The sequence below is a fragment of the Eubalaena glacialis genome, chromosome 13, assembly GCF_028564815.1.
Source record: "Eubalaena glacialis isolate mEubGla1 chromosome 13, mEubGla1.1.hap2.+ XY, whole genome shotgun sequence".
Taxonomy (NCBI): Eukaryota; Metazoa; Chordata; class Mammalia; order Artiodactyla; family Balaenidae; genus Eubalaena; species Eubalaena glacialis.
The window spans coordinates 1293491-1311029 of NC_083728.1; the positions used below are offsets into that span (position 1 = coordinate 1293491).

At 57.7% G+C, this 17539-nt stretch overlaps 1 protein-coding gene across 2 annotated transcripts; it reads left to right on the top strand.

Annotated features, from left to right (window-relative positions):
* The first annotated feature begins 596 nt into the window (after nucleotides 1-596).
* Nucleotides 597-15474, top strand: YTHDF1 (YTH N6-methyladenosine RNA binding protein F1). Of its 2 annotated transcripts, none has more exons than XM_061207821.1 (5): nucleotides 597-705; nucleotides 952-979; nucleotides 2033-2112; nucleotides 9594-11114; nucleotides 14197-15474. In XM_061207821.1, exons 1-5 carry the CDS (start codon nucleotides 679-681, stop codon nucleotides 14221-14223), a joined length of 1683 nt encoding a protein of 560 aa, XP_061063804.1. In that variant the 5' UTR covers nucleotides 597-678; the 3' UTR covers nucleotides 14224-15474. The 2 variants fall into 2 exon arrangements, with proteins under 2 accessions (XP_061063804.1, XP_061063806.1); XM_061207823.1 differs by having other exon boundaries at nucleotides 955-979.
* The last annotated feature ends 2065 nt before the right edge of the window (nucleotides 15475-17539 follow it).

A 17539-nucleotide genomic window follows, 5' to 3' on the forward strand; every position in this document is an offset into this window, starting at 1 on the left:
CAGGGCCTGGGCGCTCCTCCGAGGGCTGTTGGCTTTCGGTGGGTGGCCGCACTCGCTGGCTGAAGCTTCTTCACATCTGAAGAACCAGCGCGGGGGTGCCACCAGGCTCACAACCTGCGCCAGTCTGCGCCTGCACGCGCCACACGGCCGCAGCATCATCGCCCCCGCTGCGGCTGCGGGCGCGAGGTCGGACAGATGCACACCTGCGGGGCGGTCCCCGCGGCCCCACCGGACACGCCCATGTGACGGCCCAGGCTCGCCCCGCCCTGCCGCGCGAGACTGGGACCCGGGCGTGAGATCCGTCCCGCCGGGCGGCGACGCGCAGGCGCGGCGCGTGGCGGCTCGTCGACCTCCCGGCCTGCCCCGCGTTCGCTGACGTCGCGCAGCCTCGTCCCCGCTGCCGCCGCCGCCACCGTAGTCGCCGCTGCTGTCGCCGCCGCTGCAGCTGCCGCCGCCGCCGCTGCCGCCATTGGGGTCTGCGCCTCGTCAGTGCGTCCTGTCCCGCGCCCGCCCGCTAGCGGCCCGCGCGCCCAGCCACCGCCGCCGCCGCCCGGCCGGCGCCCGGGGAGGAGGCGGCGGGCCCGGGGCCGCGAGAGCGCGGGTGACAGGCCCGGCCTCGCGGGGAGGCCCGAGCCGGCGGGCGCCCCGGCCCCGCACCGCGCCGGCTGTTCATGAAGCATGTCGGCCACCAGCGTGGACCCCCAGGTAGCGGTGGGGCCGGGGTCGCGGGGCCGGGCGCCGGGGTCGCGGGGGCCGCTCGCGGGGGCCGGGGTCGTGGGGCCCGGGTCGGGGTCGCGGGGGTCGGCGTCGCGGGGCCGGGCCGACGTCGCCCGGGACCGCGGGCCCGTTGGGGCCGGAGCGCGCCGCCCGCCGGGAGGGGTTCTCATGGGTAACTTTGTGTTCTCCTCTTCCCTGGTTCTGTCCGCTCGCGCGTCTGGGCCTGCGGCGAAGCAGAGAACAAAAGCACAAGATAATAAAGGTGAGCGAAGTCCGGATGGCGGTGCGGGCCGGGAGCGGAGGGGGCGGCGCTCGCCGAGAGCCGGGCGCGCGTGTGGGGGGAGGAGAGGTCTTGGAAGCGGCAGCCAGAATCGCGGGAGTTTTTCTCCCTCCTCTTCGGGGAGATGAAACTTTAGGCTGTGATATTGGGGGAGACGTAACAGGTCGGAAACAGGGAGTTTTCAAGGAGAAGCAAGGAAATCGGTGGTGAGAGTAACTCCATCCCTCCCTCCCACGGCAGGCTGGTTGATTGGGGTGGGGGAAGGGAAGGAGGCCGGGGGCCGAGCGACCTGCCTGTCTGCGGCCCCAGGTGTGGGACTGGCCCTGGGGCGGCCGCTGGCCCTTGGCCCTGTACGCTGGCGCCTTACCCCAGTCATAAAGCCCCTGTATTTTGAGCCTCTTGGGATACTCTGGCTTGGGGTCCACCCCCAAAACTCCGTCTTGGGAGAACTGGTGACGCTTCATCTTTACTCCAAAGACTGTTTTGAACCAGTGTGTGTGTTATTCGGGTGTAACCAAATACGGTTATCATGTTTTGAGATTGGAGAAGGCCCAGCACTTATTTACCTTTCCCTTCCTTTCCTGGCTGAGCGTGGTGACAGTGGAAAATAAGAGCACAGCCAGATAACAGTTAAGAAGCGTCGTTCAGTTGCAGGCTTCCCAGCTTTGCTGCCCATGTAGCCAGGCTTTGGGAAGCACCGTCCTCTGTCTGGCAGACATAGATCTCAGACCACATCATCTTTACCAAAACCTGGTTACGAGTTCCTTGCATTATTTTGTTTGCACCTCTATTTTGTCAACATCTATCAAAGTACGATTAATTTTTATCAGAAACGTAACCTAAGTTATTGAAAGTTTGGCATCAGCTTTCTAATTAGTTGTGTAAGTATCAGTTCTGTAATGTCTGTGCCCTTTTTTAAGTAAAAGTGATTTCTGGTAGAAGTTGATGGGTATAAACTTGACTATTTTTAATTTCTGTGATTAAAAATAATTTTTAAAAAATTCAAAGGTAATATTTTGCAATTTCTCATTCTAGTACAAAATGGTTCTTTGCATCAGAAGGATACAGTTCATGACAATGACTTTGAGCCCTACCTTTCAGGACAGTCAAATCAGGTGAGTTTATCTTTTTTTTCTTTAACATTTTTACATTTATTTTGACTGAGGTTTGTAATAAACGTTTATGAGCGTATTTCTGACTTTATTATTCTAAACAACAGAGAAGCAGACTATAAAGTACTAGAAATAAAGGAGGAGGCTGACAAAGGCTTGTATTGAAGAGCAGCTTCACGTTGAAGGTGGGGCCTGAGTGTGGGGAAGCTGGTTTTCTCTCTGGAGGAAATGGCGTCCCACGCGCCTGGCAGGCATGCGGGGTGCTCGTCGGCCTCAGCACTGGTGGGTGAGTGCTGGACTGCGTTAGACAGAGTGGGGTGCGCATAGTTCTCTGACGTTTGCCGGTGACTTTTTTTAGCTCTGGGTGGTTGGAGTTTTGGTCTGGAAGCAGCTAGAGCGGGACTCTGGAGTGAGACTCCGGCCTTGGGGTCTTCACACCACTGCTGACTGTGACACTTCTTCGATGGCTTGCCCTCTGTGTGCTTGCTTCCTTTTCTTAGGACAGTTGGGAGAGGTGGCTCCTGATAGAGTTGTGGGGAGGGTGAGACTAGATGGTGCCCAAAGAGCTCAAGGCGGTACCTGAGTGAGTTGTAGCCCCCTGTTCTCTCAGGTGTTGCAGGCTTTCTCAGCTTTGGCACTAAGGGGATTGTGGACAGAAACACTCTCTGTTTGGGGGGCATTGTAGGATGTTTAGCAGCCTCCCTGGCCTTCATCCGTGAGATGTTATTAGTATATGCGTACCACCCTCCGCATAACAACCAAAAATACCCAGCAAACATCTGCTGGGGGGCTAAATTGTCCTGGTTAAAACCACTGGGCTTGCTGGAGTTGAGGTTTAAGCAAAAGATCTGCCGCTTTTAAAATGCACAGTGTATGTTTGCTTTAGAGCAAAATCAGGCTCTGCCTCCTTCCTGTGGAATGAAGCTAGTCTGCCCTTCTGTAGAACGTCTTAGAACTTTTCTCCATTCTTCTCCTCCTGCTGCTTGGCAAGTCAGCAGCTGAGGAACCTGAGAGACCTTGTTCAGAGGGGCCCCCTGAGGGCCCACCCCTCCTCTGGGCAGGACAAGGGACTGCTCGGTGATGGGTTTTCAGCCAGAGGTGATGGCAGGAAGTTAAGTGGACTTATTTATTTCTCTTACATGATTTGTTCTAGCAGTGTTATGTATTGATTTTAACCAAAAATTCAAGGGAGGGGGTTGCTTCACTTGAAATATTTTTTCATAAGGTAGGAGCTGTTGTTACTCAGGAGCATGTCTTTAAAAATGGAGTAGATGACTTTCTGATGTCAGTGGAGTAGTCCCAGCTGGCTCACGCTGGAGAAGCCGCGCGGAAGGACCGTGGTGGGTTGGTGCTATCAGTGGACAGCCTTAAAATAGCCTCTTCATCCTGTGTGTTATAAAATGTGTACTTGTCAGCGAGATGATTAATCAGCACATCACTTAAGAGTGAATTTATTGAGAAAACTCTAAATTGAGAACAGACCTTCCAGAAATGCCCAATTGTGTTTTTATTTATTCATTTATTTATTTATTTATTTATATTTGGCTGTGTTGGGTCTTCGTTTCTGTGCGAGGGCTTTCTCTAGCTGCGGCAAGCGGGGGCCACTCTTCATCGCGGTGCGTGGGCCTCTCACTATCGCGGCCTCTCTTGTTGGGGAGCACAGGCTCCAGACGCGCAGGCTCAGTAGTTGTGGCTCACGGGCTCAGTTGCTCCGCGGCATGTGGGATCTTCCCAGACCACGGCTCAAACCCGTGTCCCCTGCATTGGCAGGCAGATTCTCAACCACTGCGCCACCATGGAAGCCCCTGCCCAATTGTTGCAGAGTGTAGGAAGCGTGCAACACGGGAGGGCTCTTAGATCCTAGTTTTCCCGGCCTTTTCGTCGTACGGATGAGGAACCTGAAGGCCAGAGAGGCTCTGCTGTGCCTGGTGGCAGAGCCAGGCTGTGGACTGAGGGTCGGTACCTCTCACCCAAGTGTACAGCGGGGTCCTTTGGTCCTGTGTTTGCCACTCATTTCTTCACATGGGCTGTGATGCAGTCAAGAGTCCCTTGAGATTGTCACTGCCTCTAGATGTGGACTCTGCCATGACGTCCAGCCCAGACTGCTAGTGAGGAAGCCGGAGCGGAGATTGGTGTGGCAGGAAGCAGTGAGCGCACACTTCCTGTCTGTGCGCTTAGCCTCTACTGAGGTGTTGTTGACGTGAGGTGAACTGCCCGTGTTTAAAGAGGACGGTTTTATATGTGGCCTTTTCCTGGTATGCATGCGCACCTGTGGAGCCGTCACCGCCGTGGAGATCGGGGGCATATCCGTCAGCCCTGGGCTGCTTTCTTACCTTTTCTTAACCCAGCTGTGGTTTGTAGTAGCCAGTTGGAGACACTATGTTGTTCTGATTTGCGAAGCCTTAATGCTTCGGATGACTTGGAAAGTATTTAAAAGCATGCCTTTCAGTTAGTTGACTGGTACCGCACTCTAATAGGACCGCTTTGCTCGGGGTGGGTGCTGCTTCCCTCAGAAAGGCCTGGGGACCCTGCTCCTGGTGTGTTTTCCTTCCTTGTGGCGCCCCGGAGCATGCTTACGTAGCAGCTCTGGATCCCCTTCTGTGACTTGAAATACACTTCAGTCAGCTTTTTGGACATGATGGGGGGAGAGAAAGCACGGGGGGTGGTGGGGGCCCAGGGGCGAGGGTGAGGGGCTCTGGGTGGGGCTCTGATGCTGCTGGATTGTCCTGCCTTCGCCCTCCTAAGGGCCTGCCTGCTTTCTGGTTCTCTGTTTTTTTCTCTGAAAGGCAAGGAAAGACTGCCAGGACCCAGAAAGTTCCTGCTCAGAGTTGCGGAGACAGTGGCTCTGAGTTTGGTGTAGGTGCTGCTGGCCGACTGCCAGGCCGGGGGTTCTGCGTCTACACTCAAGCGCTCAGTTGTCGGCAGCCTTGTCAGCGTGCCCGGTCATGTCTGACGTAGACAGAAAGGAGAAAAGTCAGCTTTTTCGTTTTTCCTCTTTAATAGTTCAGCTGTGTTCTAAGCGTAATGAGAAGCATTTACCTTTTAGGAATGTCGTATAAGTTTACTCGTTTCAGGTTCTAGGGCTGATCATTTGTAGTTGGTTTAAGCCGTGCTGTTGGTCGAGTCCTCTGATGAGATGTGGGCAGAGCTGCTGGGAGTGCTGGGGCGTGTTCCGCCACTTGAGGGTCAGTGTGGCATCTCTTCGGGACCTTGTGTCCACTGTCTTTCACATGCCGTCTGTCCTGCGTGGTCAAGCTGACACGTATGCCTCTCTGCTCTCTTGGCAAGAAGCTCCTGTCTGGCCACCCTGAAGGCTCCTTCCTTGAAAATGGTGCTCAGCTGTCACCCAGGGTTTCTGTCAGGTTTTGGGTGGGCTTTTCACCCAGCGGCACAAAGCTGGACGCATCGACGCCTTCTCGCGGCGCCTGCCGCATGCAGAGAGCCTGGGGGAGCTCAGCCCGCGGCTTCCTGCTGCTCCACAGTGGCTCCGGGGGCCTGGGCGGGGGTCGGCGGGAGCACTTGGTCACGGGCACTGGTTGCCTGTGGCTGTGTCTGGGAGCCGGGGGCGTCCTTCACACACGGCGATGGTGCCGCCGAGTGGCGTCGGGACACGCTGCTCACCGCTGTGGAGCTGCTCAGAGCCGCGCACCTCAAGGCGGGAGACAAGCGCAGAAATTGTGTGGGTGTCGGAAGCCGTGGTCTCCTCTGACCTGACCTGCAGCCTGAAGCCCAGGAAAAGCGAGCGGCCAGCCGCACCCCAGGATTTTCCCCAGGAGCTGTGGGCGTGGGGGGGCCTGCCCTCAGCCCTGGGTCACTTTGTCACTGCTTTCACAATTGCCCTTGGTACTTCCCCTCTTGCATAGTTTATTCCAGCCCCCTGCATCCCCCACGTAAATGCTTCTCAACATACGAGGTGTCCCGTGTGCCTTGGGCTTCTGAAGCCTTGGGCTTTCTCTTTCTCCCTTCAGTGTCTCTTCGTGGTCCCTGTAATGGCTGAGTCACTTTACTGTTTGTGAAACTTAAAGCATTTGAGTAATTTCAGAATTTCTTCTCAGAAAAATGGATATAGGAATCAAACGTTCCAACTTTCAAGTAGGTGGTTCTGGTCATTGGGCATGAGGAGTTTTTATAAAACTGGTTAAGTTTTGTTTTAAGTATAAAAAACTTAATTATAGAATAGGTTTATGGGTTTATCGTGTTTTACTGTTTGGTTTTTCAAAGAAAGTCATCTAGGGGTAACTGTCACGACTATTTGAGTTTATTTTGTTTGGACTGCCCATTTTGTTTATTGCTTTTGACTCGGTCACAAGGAGGCGCCCTAAAAGTCCAACATTTGGGGGTGTCTTTTCTACTGTCACTAGACTAATTCTGCCTTGGAGACCTGTCAGCCTCCCTTTCTTGAGTCCCTAAGTTATACAAAGGCTACAGTTAGACGTGTCACACATGAAAGTGGTCTTCGGGGGCGTGGTTTTACCTGCGTCGTCCTTAAAAGAGTTTGTTCTATGCTGCTCCTTTGACTAGCCCCGCGATACCTCTGCGCAGAAGTATTAATGCACTGAGAGAAAGTGCGTGATTTGTCGTCATCCCTTTGGTTTCTGCACCCACGTCCCTGGCAGGTGAACTTGGGCCTCTTGACCTGGGCTGCACAGCTAACTAAGTAGATGGCATGTTTGCTGTCGCAGGAGCCCAGCTGGGGAGAGTGGTGTCTGAAGAGCCTGAGGCCGCGGCTGGGCGGGCTTCTAAGGGGCTGGGTGTGAGCTCGAGCGGCGCCCGAACCCTGCGGCACCACTGGCGGCCTTGTGTCCCAGCTCTCGGAGTGGCACAGTTCAGTTTCGCTGTGACTCGGGGCTGGGACAGTCAGCCCGAGCACTGCGGACAGCGGGCCCGGAGCTCTGGTGGCGGCGGGGTGGGGGATGTGGACCACAGCAGGGAAGGCCCCACGGGTTCTCCTGCTGTTCCTGGCAGCTTTGCCTGTTACTCCGCTGCTTCACTCTTGGAGTTTGGAGGGAGACCCGGCAGATGTGGTAGGAGACGGGTTGCCAGTAAGATGGGGATGAAAATGGATTCAGTTCCCAGCACCGGAGGTCACTGCACGCAGCCTGCCGTGCACCCCGCGGCCTGGTGGGGACAGACAACGTCGGGAGGGCTCGGCCAGGGCCAGCTCGGAGCCCTGGGGATGGTGGTGCGGGTGGCACGCGGCATCTTCTTAGTAAACCACAGCTTCTTCCCCTGTGAACTTGAAGTGAGGCGTCTTCGTTCCTTCTGTTGTATGAATTTAAGTGTTCAAGGGAGAGCTGCAGCCCAGGTTATTTCACGATTTTCCAGTAAAGAGCTGCAGCCTCACTGGTGCTCTCCTCATAGTGACCTGCCTGCACTGACACGTCGCGGGAGGAGAGGTCGGAGTCCTCCCAGGGCTGCCTCCGCCTTGGTCCTGCGTGTGGCTGGGTGAAGGATTCAGGGGTGCCGGCTGGCTCGCTTCCTCTTTCCCTGGACAGTCCTGGCTGGGGGTGGCTGAGAACTGCCCATCTGCACGATGGGGTCTGTGTGACCAGGGTGCTGGGCTTCTCCATTAATAGTGAGATTGGGGTGGACTTGAGGGACGTGCCATGGTTAGCATAGTACGTGTGGTCTCATGTTCTAAGTGAAGTCCTGTTGTGCTTAAGGCTGAAGTGTGGGTCAGAAGTGAGGTGCTGGCCCCGTGGGCTCAGTGTTCCGTGGCCGTGCTCCCGTGGCTCCGGTTGGATTCGTGGCTGTGTGGTTCGGAGGCCACGCAGCCCTTGGGTCCTCTCTTCTCCCGAGTGCGGTCCTTGTGTGCGAGGGAGGACGCGTTGATGTGGACCCGGCACTGCCGAGGTGGGTGCCCAGCTGATGGGGGAGGGGAGTGCTGGCCTCCCTTCAGAAGGCTTGTCCCCATTGTGCTGTTGAGGCGCCGGTGGGCGCCGAGGTCAGAGGCTGGAGGCTTCCACCCCTGGGGCTGCCCCACCTCGCTGGGCAAGTCCGCCACCCTGGCCTCTCAGGGACTTACTCTCCTCAGAGCAGCCCCTCCCGTGGGCACAGGGTGGGTGGAGGCAAGCAGGGAGGCGGGGCTGGGGGGGCTACAATGCAGGGGCCAGAGTCACTGAGATCCTTTCAAGGGCAGTGGCTCAGGCGGCTCCCCTGCATTCAGAGCACTGATGACGGCCACTTGTCTGGTTTTTTCTACCTCCTGAGAATCTCAAGGATTTGTGTTAACAGGCAAACAGTTGTTACTACATTTAAAAAGCGATTCTGGAATAGTCTGCCGTCAAGTGGAGCAGCCAGCAGGAAGGAGACGTGATTCCTGAAGCCCAAGAATCCTAGGATGGGACAGGGAGGGAGGAGGTGGCAGTGGAGATCGGCAGAGGGTACCTGGGTCAGCACCGTCACGTGCTGGGCCGGGATGTGCTGAGGAACTGGCCTGTCCTCCACGGGGACTTCTGGGGGTTCCACAGAGATACTCCCTGTTCTCATTCCAGTGAAGCAGAGCCTCCTCCAGTCACCTGGGACACCAGCCACCCTCTGCCGGCCAGGGCAGCGGGTCCTCTGACTGGACGACAGGTGCGGGCTGGGGGAGGAGGTCTCCAGCCGCCACACTTCTTGTAGAACTTTCTGGTTACTTGGGAGAGCTATGCAGAAATCGGACCAGAGAACTCCACGTTTGCCCCCGCTCTTGCTTTCCTTCACAGCCTTTCCGCTCTCGGGCCCGGTTCTGACCAGGACCCCTGGGTGAGTCTCTCTCCAAGGAGACGTCTTCCAAGAACTGCTGACCCCAGGTCTAAACCCGGCCCTGGGCAGCTTTCCTGAGACCCCCCCCCCCCCACCCACCTCCAAGGGGAGGCCCTGCAGCTACTTAAACTCCTCCCAGGGGTTCCGGCCATCACACGGAGGCACGTTCTCAGTAAGGATCTCCCCGCCGTAGCCAGCTCCCCTCTGAGAGCCCCAGGAAACGGTGGGGACTGAGGGGGCCAGACCCCTTTGGGCTCAGGGGTAGGGGCGGGGCGGGAGTCCTGGGGGTCATCCAGGTGAGTCATCAGCAAGCCTGTAGCCCTGAGTTCGTGGCTGCTGTTGGAAGTGTCTGCTGCCGCTTTAAAGCTCTCTCACTTTGCGCTGTGCTGCCCGTGCTGTCAGTGTCCTGCATAAGCATTATTGCCAGTGGGACAGAGACCTGTTCCTCAGGCTGAGTTTCTTGAAGTGGGTCACTCTTCAAGGTGCAGTGGAGGGGTTGCTGAGAAGATTGCTGTCACCTAACTTGAATCCAGATCAGTTGCAAGGGACCCTTTGTGTTTGGAGTGGCCCCTGGGTCGTCTGGGCGTCGCCCTCTCTGTCCTGGCTGGGCCCCCTGGGAGGGGAGCCGGTGCTGCACAGGCCCGTTCCCCACCAGCCTGCGCTGAAGTAGGCGCGCTTGACGTGGCAGCGCCTCCTCCGTGTCGGGGCACGACTAACTCATCACGTGCTTGTTTCCGCAGAGTAACAGTTACCCCTCAATGGCCGACCCCTACCTGTCCAGCTATTACCCACCATCCATCGGATTTCCCTATTCCCTCAATGAGGCGCCATGGTCTACCGGAGGGGATCCTCCAATCCCATACCTCACCACCTACGGACAGCTCAGTAACGGAGACCATCATTTTATGCACGATGCTGTTTTCGGGCAGCCTGGGGGCCTGGGGAGCAACATCTATCAGCACAGGTTTAATTTTTTCCCCGAAAACCCCGCCTTCTCGGCCTGGGGGACGAGTGGGTCTCAGGGGCAGCAGGCTCAGAGTTCAGCTTACGGGAACAGCTACACCTACCCGCCGAGCTCCCTGGGCGGCACGATCGTGGACGGACAGACGGGCTTTCACAGCGACACCCTCAACAAGGCCCCTGGAATGAATAGCCTGGAGCAGGGCATGGTGGGCCTGAAGATCGGGGATGTCACCACCTCTGCAGTCAAGACGGTGGGGTCAGTCGTCAGCAGCGTGGCGATGACGGGCATCCTTTCCGGCAACGGCGGGACAAACGTGACCATGCCGGTGTCGAAGCCGACCTCGTGGGCGGCCATCGCCAGCAAGCCCGCCAAACTGCAGCCGAAGATGAAGGCGAAGAGCGGGCCCGCCGTTGGGGGCGCGCTGCCTCCTCCGCCCATAAAGCATAACATGGACATTGGCACCTGGGACAACAAGGGGCCCGTGCCCAAGGCCCCGGCTCCGCAGCCCCAGCTGGCCCCCCAGGCGGCCCCCCAGCCCCAGCCGGCCGTGCAGCCCCTTCCCGCCCAGCCAACCCCTCCGGCCCCACCACAGCATCCGGGCCCCCAGCAGCCGCCCCAGACCCGCTGGGTCGCCCCTCGCAACAGAAGCACGGCGTTCGGGCAGAGCGGGGGGACCAGCGGCGACAGTAACTCTCCCGGGAGCGCCCAGCCCAGCGCCGCCCTGAGCCCGGAGTCCCACCCTGTCCTAGAAAAACTGAAAGCCGCCCACAGCTACAACCCCAGGGAGTTTGACTGGAACCTGAAGAGCGGGCGCGTGTTCATCATCAAGAGCTACTCGGAGGACGACGTGCACCGCTCCATCAAGTACTCCCTCTGGTGCAGCACGGAGCACGGCAACCGGCGCCTGGACAGCGCCTTCCGCGCCCTCGGCAGCAAGGGGCCCGTCTACCTGCTCTTCAGCGTCAACGGCAGCGGCCACTTCTGCGGGGTGGCTGAGATGAAGTCACCCGTGGACTACGGCACCAGCGCGGGGGTCTGGTCCCAGGACAAGTGGAAGGGCAAGTTCGACGTGAAGTGGATCTTCGTCAAGGACGTGCCCAACAACCAGCTCCGGCACATCCGGCTGGAGAACAATGACAACAAGCCGGTCACCAACTCCCGTGACACCCAGGAGGTGCCCCTGGAGAAGGCGAAGCAAGTGCTGAGGATCATCGCCTCGTACAAGCACACCACCTCCATCTTCGACGACTTCTCGCACTACGAGAAACGCCAGGAGGAGGAGGAGGTGGTGCGCAAGGTGAGTCTGGGTCCCCGGGGGTGGGGTGGTCGCTGGCAGGGACAGGGGACGTTTGAGTGGTCGTCACCCCAGAACCCGGGGCCCTTTTCCAGTTGTTAAGAAACACTGGTGCACACACTCCTGTAAAGGAGCTGCGGGTAACTTGCTCCTTTCCTCTTTGTGAAGCATGGTGTTTTCTAGAACAGCGCTTCCTAGTCTTTGTCCAGCCAGGAGCACTTAGAAATAATGTTCTGTGGCCCCGGGGTGGGCAGGCGAGGCTGCTGGGGCAGATGTCCCCACCGAGGGCCTCCCTGGGCGTTGCCCTCAGCAGTGGGGACGCTCTGGTCTAGGGGTCGCTGCTTATTTCTCTCTCGAAGACCCAATATCCTGCAGTTTTTGGAAACCTGAGTTTGCTCGTCTAGTAGAAGGGCAGGGGAGGGGGAGGTTGGAATGCAGGCGGTTCATAACTGAAATGTGTGCATCTAGAGTCACAGCGAAAACCCTTGGGTGGGTCTCTGAGTGGGTCCCAACCTCCTGTGACAGCCCATGGAGTGAGTCTGCTCTGTAGGAGGTCAGGGCTCAGAGACCCGTCAGTTGGCCCGGAAATGGGAAAAATAAGGACATTGTGACACACTTGGCAAAGCCACTTTGTTCAAGAGAGGTCATCCTGAGATTCTTCCTGCTTTTTTGGTGTTAAAATGTTCTTTCTTTCATGAAATGTCAGTTGATAATAGATGGGTTTTCAACCCCTGTTTAGTCCTCTGTATTAGAAAAAAAAGGCGTTACCCATTTGGGAAGTTCAGTGTCCTGAGTGTTTTCCGGCAGAAAGGCTTGTAAATGGGATGTACAGAGAACACAGTGCTGGTAGCAGTTTTAAAGTTGTACAAAACTAACAGCTCACAGTTTGCAGAACTTTGAAAGCAGGTTGGTCCCACTCTCACTCTTGGGCGGAAAGGAGAAGGGCTTATTTCCAGTTGCTGCGAAATTGGGTATAAAATGAAACACTGAGTTGCTGGATTTGCAGGGATAGGACAGAGATCATGCTCATGAGACTTGACGTCCCTGGTGACTGGGCGCCGGCTCTGCGTGTGTGGCGTCTTAGGTGCTGTGGCCCTGGGTTCTGCTGGTTGTGATGAGCTGAGGGGTAAACCTCTGCCCCGACCTGGTGGGTGTTTGAAGGTGCTGGTGACCCAGAACTTGCTCGTGATGGTGCTGGCACGTCAGGAACGGGCGGAGGAAGGAGCAGCCCTCCCTCAGACCCTCGGGGCCGAGGCTTCCAGGTGTTACTGCAGGGGGCTCGGCCGGGGTGTCCTCTGTCGCTTTGCCGGCTTCGCTGTGAGGCTTCCCCGGGCTGCTCCTCCCTCCCCCTGGGGCAGCGAATGCTCCAGAAGCAGGTGAGCGCCTGCGAGGAAAGGTACGCGAGCCAGCTGGGCTGAAAGCCTTTGTCCACAGGGGTCAGTGTTCCATTAATTCATGTTCTGGAAGCCCGACCTCTTGCTGTCCTGGTGGCCTCTCTCGAGCTCGCTGGGCTGTAGAGGAGTGGGGGTGGGTCTCAACTTGGCCCCAGAAACTTCCACCAGGACGCTTGTCTCCAGGGTTCATTCTGGAGTCGGCAGCTGGCACTGCTTTCCATGCAGGAGTTGGGTGTGTCCTTAAGAAAGACGTGTACTGAGATGAGGTTGGGAGCAGCTCCCTTAAAACCCTGAGCTTGCTGGCGAGGCCACCGTCACCAAGAAAGCCGCCCTGGAGACTCTCAAGAAGTCCTTTTGTTTATCAGCTGGAGTTTGACTCCATTGCTTTGAAATGATCATGATGCTTAGAAACACGTTGTGTAGAAAGGTAAGATGTACTTGCCGTTCTGCAGGAGTGCTGGCTGTCCTGCACCTCAGCCGTCCATCTGAAAGCCAGCTGGCTCCTTAGGGAAGCACCAAGTCCTGTGGCAGCTGGGTCAGACCCAGCCCTGCAGGCCTCCGGGTATTAAATGTAGAAACAGCCACTCCTTAGGGCGCTTAAAATAGTGCAGGTTTTAAGTGACAATGAGAGTCAAGCTGAAGAGTTCCTCATGCGACTGGACTGGCCACGGTCCAGGGTCAGCTCTGCACAGGCGCGGCAGCTCAGCGGAAAACCGGGCAGAGACAGGGTTAGGAGTGCGCCGCCTCTGTTGGGTTTGCTGTGAGAAGAGGCTGGTCACAGTCTCGGGTGGTGGTCCTCGTAATGGTTGAAGGGAGTCGGGGCTTTGGGAGGTGCCCACCCTCGTCGGCACCACTCCAGCCGCAGCCACTGGGAACTGGAAAGAGAGGCTTGCAGTGCTCTCCAGGAGGGGCGGTAGCTGTGGTCCTTCTCGGAGGATGCAGAACACAGAGCTCCTAATCCTTCCAGGTCAGAGTTCAGGGTGGGGAGGCAGTGTTAATTCTTGGAGCTGCGGCCATCCACCCACCCAGCCCGGCCGGCTCACTCACGTGCTCTGGGGCTTTTCAGGACGGTGAGATGGTTTGAAAAGCACCCCAGGTGCTCCTGAGGGTTGCCCTGCCCTGGTGACGGCACGGAGGATGTGGGGGAATCGGCGTCTTATGAACCTCAAGACACACGTGGTCCGTTTCTAGCAAAAGAGAGGGTTTTGCTCGCGTTGTACTTTACACGTGTAGTGATCCCGAATGTTCGGGAGTTGCGTCATCGACCAGCCCCTGTCCAGTGGTATCCTTTACCAGCTTCATCCTGGTTGAGGGGGGCAGGAGGAGGCGGACTTTTCCATGTCTCAGCTGAATCGTAAGGAGAGGCCTAGATGGCTTCCGGCAGGCAGGCAGCCGTAGGGAGGGACGGAGCTGTGGGTCACAGGCTTGTCACACACTTTGGGAAAGGTGGTCCTCTTGGTGGGAGGAAATAAACTGGCCAGGGGGAGCCTTCCCTGCCCAGGTGGCCACCTCGTCAGGCGGTTATCAGGCGCCCATTCCGTGTGGCCAGGACCCCGAAGCTCGGAACTGTCTTGGGCGGTGGCCCCTGCAGGGAGCAGGGTCCAGATCTGGCCACAGCACCTCGACCTGGAGAGAATTTGTCTGCGCGGCACGTTCGCTCACTGTGTTAAGCTTCTTTTCTCTTTTTACAGGAACGGCAGAATCGAAACAAGCAGTGAGGACGAAGCAGGTTCTGTACCGTCAGACGTGGGGCTGGCGCGGTTGGAGAGTGTGTGCTTGGTGCTGTCTCTTGGCGTCGGCTCTGGCTGGCCTCGTGCCGGGCTCGACTGCTCGCATCTTTACGTTCTTTGTAGTTTATTTTTGCCCAGATGACCTGTATTTGTTTGTATTTTTTCTATGTATTATAGTATTGTAGAACTCACTAATAAAGGACTATGTTTCCGTCAGCTTATCAATCACACTGACCTAATGTGAAATATAAGTATCCTCAAAGACAAGAACCTAATCCATCCCAAAGATTTATTATTATTATTATTATTTTTGGTGAAAATTATGTTCTTATATTCACAGTCATTTAATATCTTTATATGAGACTTCTTGTCTCTCACCCCTTTTGCTTTAATAGCGAGCATAAGAAACCATGAGTCATCTGGCATTTAGCGTGTTCTGTTCAAATGCTTCCCTTCAAGATGCCGAAGTCAACAGGCTGATGACCACCTTGTTCGGCTGCTTTGCCATTTCATCTGTTACCTGTCTGAGATGCTAATCTGCCCATTTGATTTCTACTGGATAGAAGGATAAATTTCAGTCTCCCAGTTTGGTGAACCTGCTGTTTCCTTGGAACACGGGCCTTCCACAGCCACGCGCTCCCGGCGGCTGCTCTGCTTCTGTTCAGGCGGTGACCACCGGCCCGGGTGTGGAGGCCTTCCTCGTGGTGTGCGGGCTGTTCGCTCCCCCTTTTCTTCACTGGAGAGTCCTAATGCCGTTTCACGTGTTTTTGCCAATAATGCTAAGCTTTAAACCTGGGATCTGGTAGTCCAGACGGTGTGATGGATGATGCCACCGATTGTAAATTTCAGCGTGTGTGTCTAGTTTTTTTCCTGTTGAATGGGTACAAAAAAGCAAAACAACAGAAAACCTTTTAGAAACTGAATTTGCTGTCGTGTCTTGTGGAACGAGGGGCCTCCGAAGCACTCGCCACGGGAGTTTGAGTCGGAGCATGAAAGCGGTGTGCACGCCTGCCTGGCGCCCCGCACACAAGCCGGGCAGAGGCCTCCCGTGCGGAGCGCAGGTGCTTTCTGAAAACTGTACTCGTCAGGCCCTCCGAGTTACAGTTTAAGCCGTTTTATCTAGACTTGTATTTAGAACGTGTCACTTTCTCTGAACTGTTACTGCCTGTACGGAGCCACAGACGACATCGGATAACTTCCTCTAGGAGAATACAAGCCTTAATAAACAATACCTATTTAGCAAGTCTGCGGTCACTTCATTCTTCACCCCGTTTTACCGGTTAATGTTTTACTTGCAGAGCTGGTTAAAAGGGTCACTTACAGAGGCCCGTGTGTGTCTGCCATGTCTGCCAGCCGTTTCGCACGTGTGCTTGGTCGTCGGGTGGCCTCAAAGAGCAGTTGGCTCCCGGCTCGTCACGTGGTCGGTGGGCGACGCACTGACGGCAGTGCTGTGACAGGGTGCCCTGCCTCTTCCTGCGAGTCGGCGGCAGAGGCCGTGCCAGAATCAGCCACCAGCCGGCCTGTGCGCCTGCTCCTTGAACGGCACAGGCTCCGAAGGTGTCCCCCGATGCTGCCGGCTCGCACCAGCCCTGGGGCAGAGGGCGGCCGCCCTGCTGGCGTTGCGGGCACTGGGGCCTGAATGTTCCCGAGGAGGGAAAGCTGCGCAGGTCGCGGTGTGGAAGGGTCAGCGGGGACCTTGCGTCACATCTCGCTTACGAAGGCCTGCTGCTTGTCTGCCCTCCCCGGAAACCCAGCCGGTCAGCCCACCCAGAAGACCCCCGCGGGGAGTCTTAGCTCTGCGGTGGCTTCTGTCTGCCCAGCGTGCTCCACACGTCCTTCCAGCTCCAGAGGTTTCCTTGGAGGGTGTGACTGCAGACCGCGTCCTCATGGGCTGGCCCGTGGGCGGCTCTTGCGCACCAGGCGTTCAAACTGTCCAGTGACAGGGAGGCCTGGACAGAGGCGGGCTTGGCCTGCCGGTGGCTTGTGGCTTCTCCCTCAGTGGGCGCTGTGCCTCGGGTCCCTTGCCACCCAGGAAACGCGGGGGGCGGGGGGGCTCATCGGGCACGACAACAGCCTGAGCCAAGGCCCAGGAGCAGGTTCTCGTCAGGGCGCCGGGTCCTCGTGTCCCACCAGCGAACGCCGTGGCCGCTGGCGGAGTCCCCCGCTCGGGCTCCCCAGCCTTGTGTGCAGCCCACTCCTGCTCCCCCTCCCCAGCCTCCCCTGCACGCCCCCCGTGCCGGTTTCTCCCGCATCCTGGAGTCGCTTTTGAGCTTTGCACGCTCAACCTTTTTTGAAACCAGTGTGTTGTAGAAGGAATTTGAGCAGTTGTCCTGCACCGCGTCTTTACTCCGGTGACGGGATGAGTCACCCGGGGAACCTTTTCGAGCTGAGCGATCACCCGGTGGACCACGTCTTCCGGTACTGGAAAGGCCCCCAGAGGAGGGTGCAGGGGAAGGGGGACGGGAAGAGCCATGCGCCAGGTAGTAACTTGGACCCCTCCTCGCCAGGCAGCGGGTCCAGGGTAGGTGCCGCCCAGACGCAGCCTCAGCACCCACCCGGGGGCCCTGGCTTCACCCCTGACGGCGGCCTTCATGAGGGCAGCTCTGGGAGCGACCAGACGGGGGCCCGACCTGCTGGCCCCCGTGGTGACACAGGGCGAGGGTCCCGGCGAGGGTCCCGGCGGGTGCAGAGCCAGGAGGCGCAGGAATACCCCTCCAGGTGCAGGGCGGCTCTGGGTTCTTGCAGGCTGGCAGTGCGGGTGGTGGTTTCTCATGTGACCAGGCTGCCATCTGCCCCGCCGGAGTCTGGGAGGGGAAGAGAGATGAGGGGCTGGTGGCCGACCCCTGCTTGACATGGTGACGGGGTGAGGTGACATGGGGAGGGCCATGTCACCTCAGCCCTGCTTAACTGGCTCGGAAATTAGGGGCTTCCATAGGTTGAGGGGGAGGGGCTCTCCCCGGCAGGGGCCCAGCCAGGCCAGGGACCCAGGGCGCAGTGCTCCGGACGAGAAGTGGCCGGAGGCGGCGTCCAGCCCCGGAAGCACCCCTCCCACCCCCCAGGTGTCGGTTCTGCCGCCACCTCCATCCGGCAGGAGGAGACCCCGAGCCCTCCCTCTGTCTCAGACGGTTTGCCTGGGTTGGGTTAGTGGTGGCCTTGGCGTCCCCAGGGCCTGCAGGAAGTGTCGGCAGGGTGGCCAGCCTCGCCCCTGTCTTGGTGGGAGAGACTGAGGGGGGGAGCAAGTACCATTTCTCAGTCTAGGTCGAGAGGTCAGGAGGGGGGGCTTGATGAGCCCCCAGAACATCCG

Excerpts from the sequence above, each read along its gene's own strand:
- YTHDF1 (XM_061207821.1), top strand. The coding sequence starts at position 679 with ATGTCGGCCACCAGCGTGGACCCCCAG. Across the intron at positions 706-951 it reads CCACCAGCGTGGACCCCCAG|CAGAGAACAAAAGCACAAGA; the intron begins GTAGCGGTGGGG and ends CCTGCGGCGAAG. Across the intron at positions 2,113-9,593 it reads TTTCAGGACAGTCAAATCAG|AGTAACAGTTACCCCTCAAT; the intron begins GTGAGTTTATCT and ends TTGTTTCCGCAG.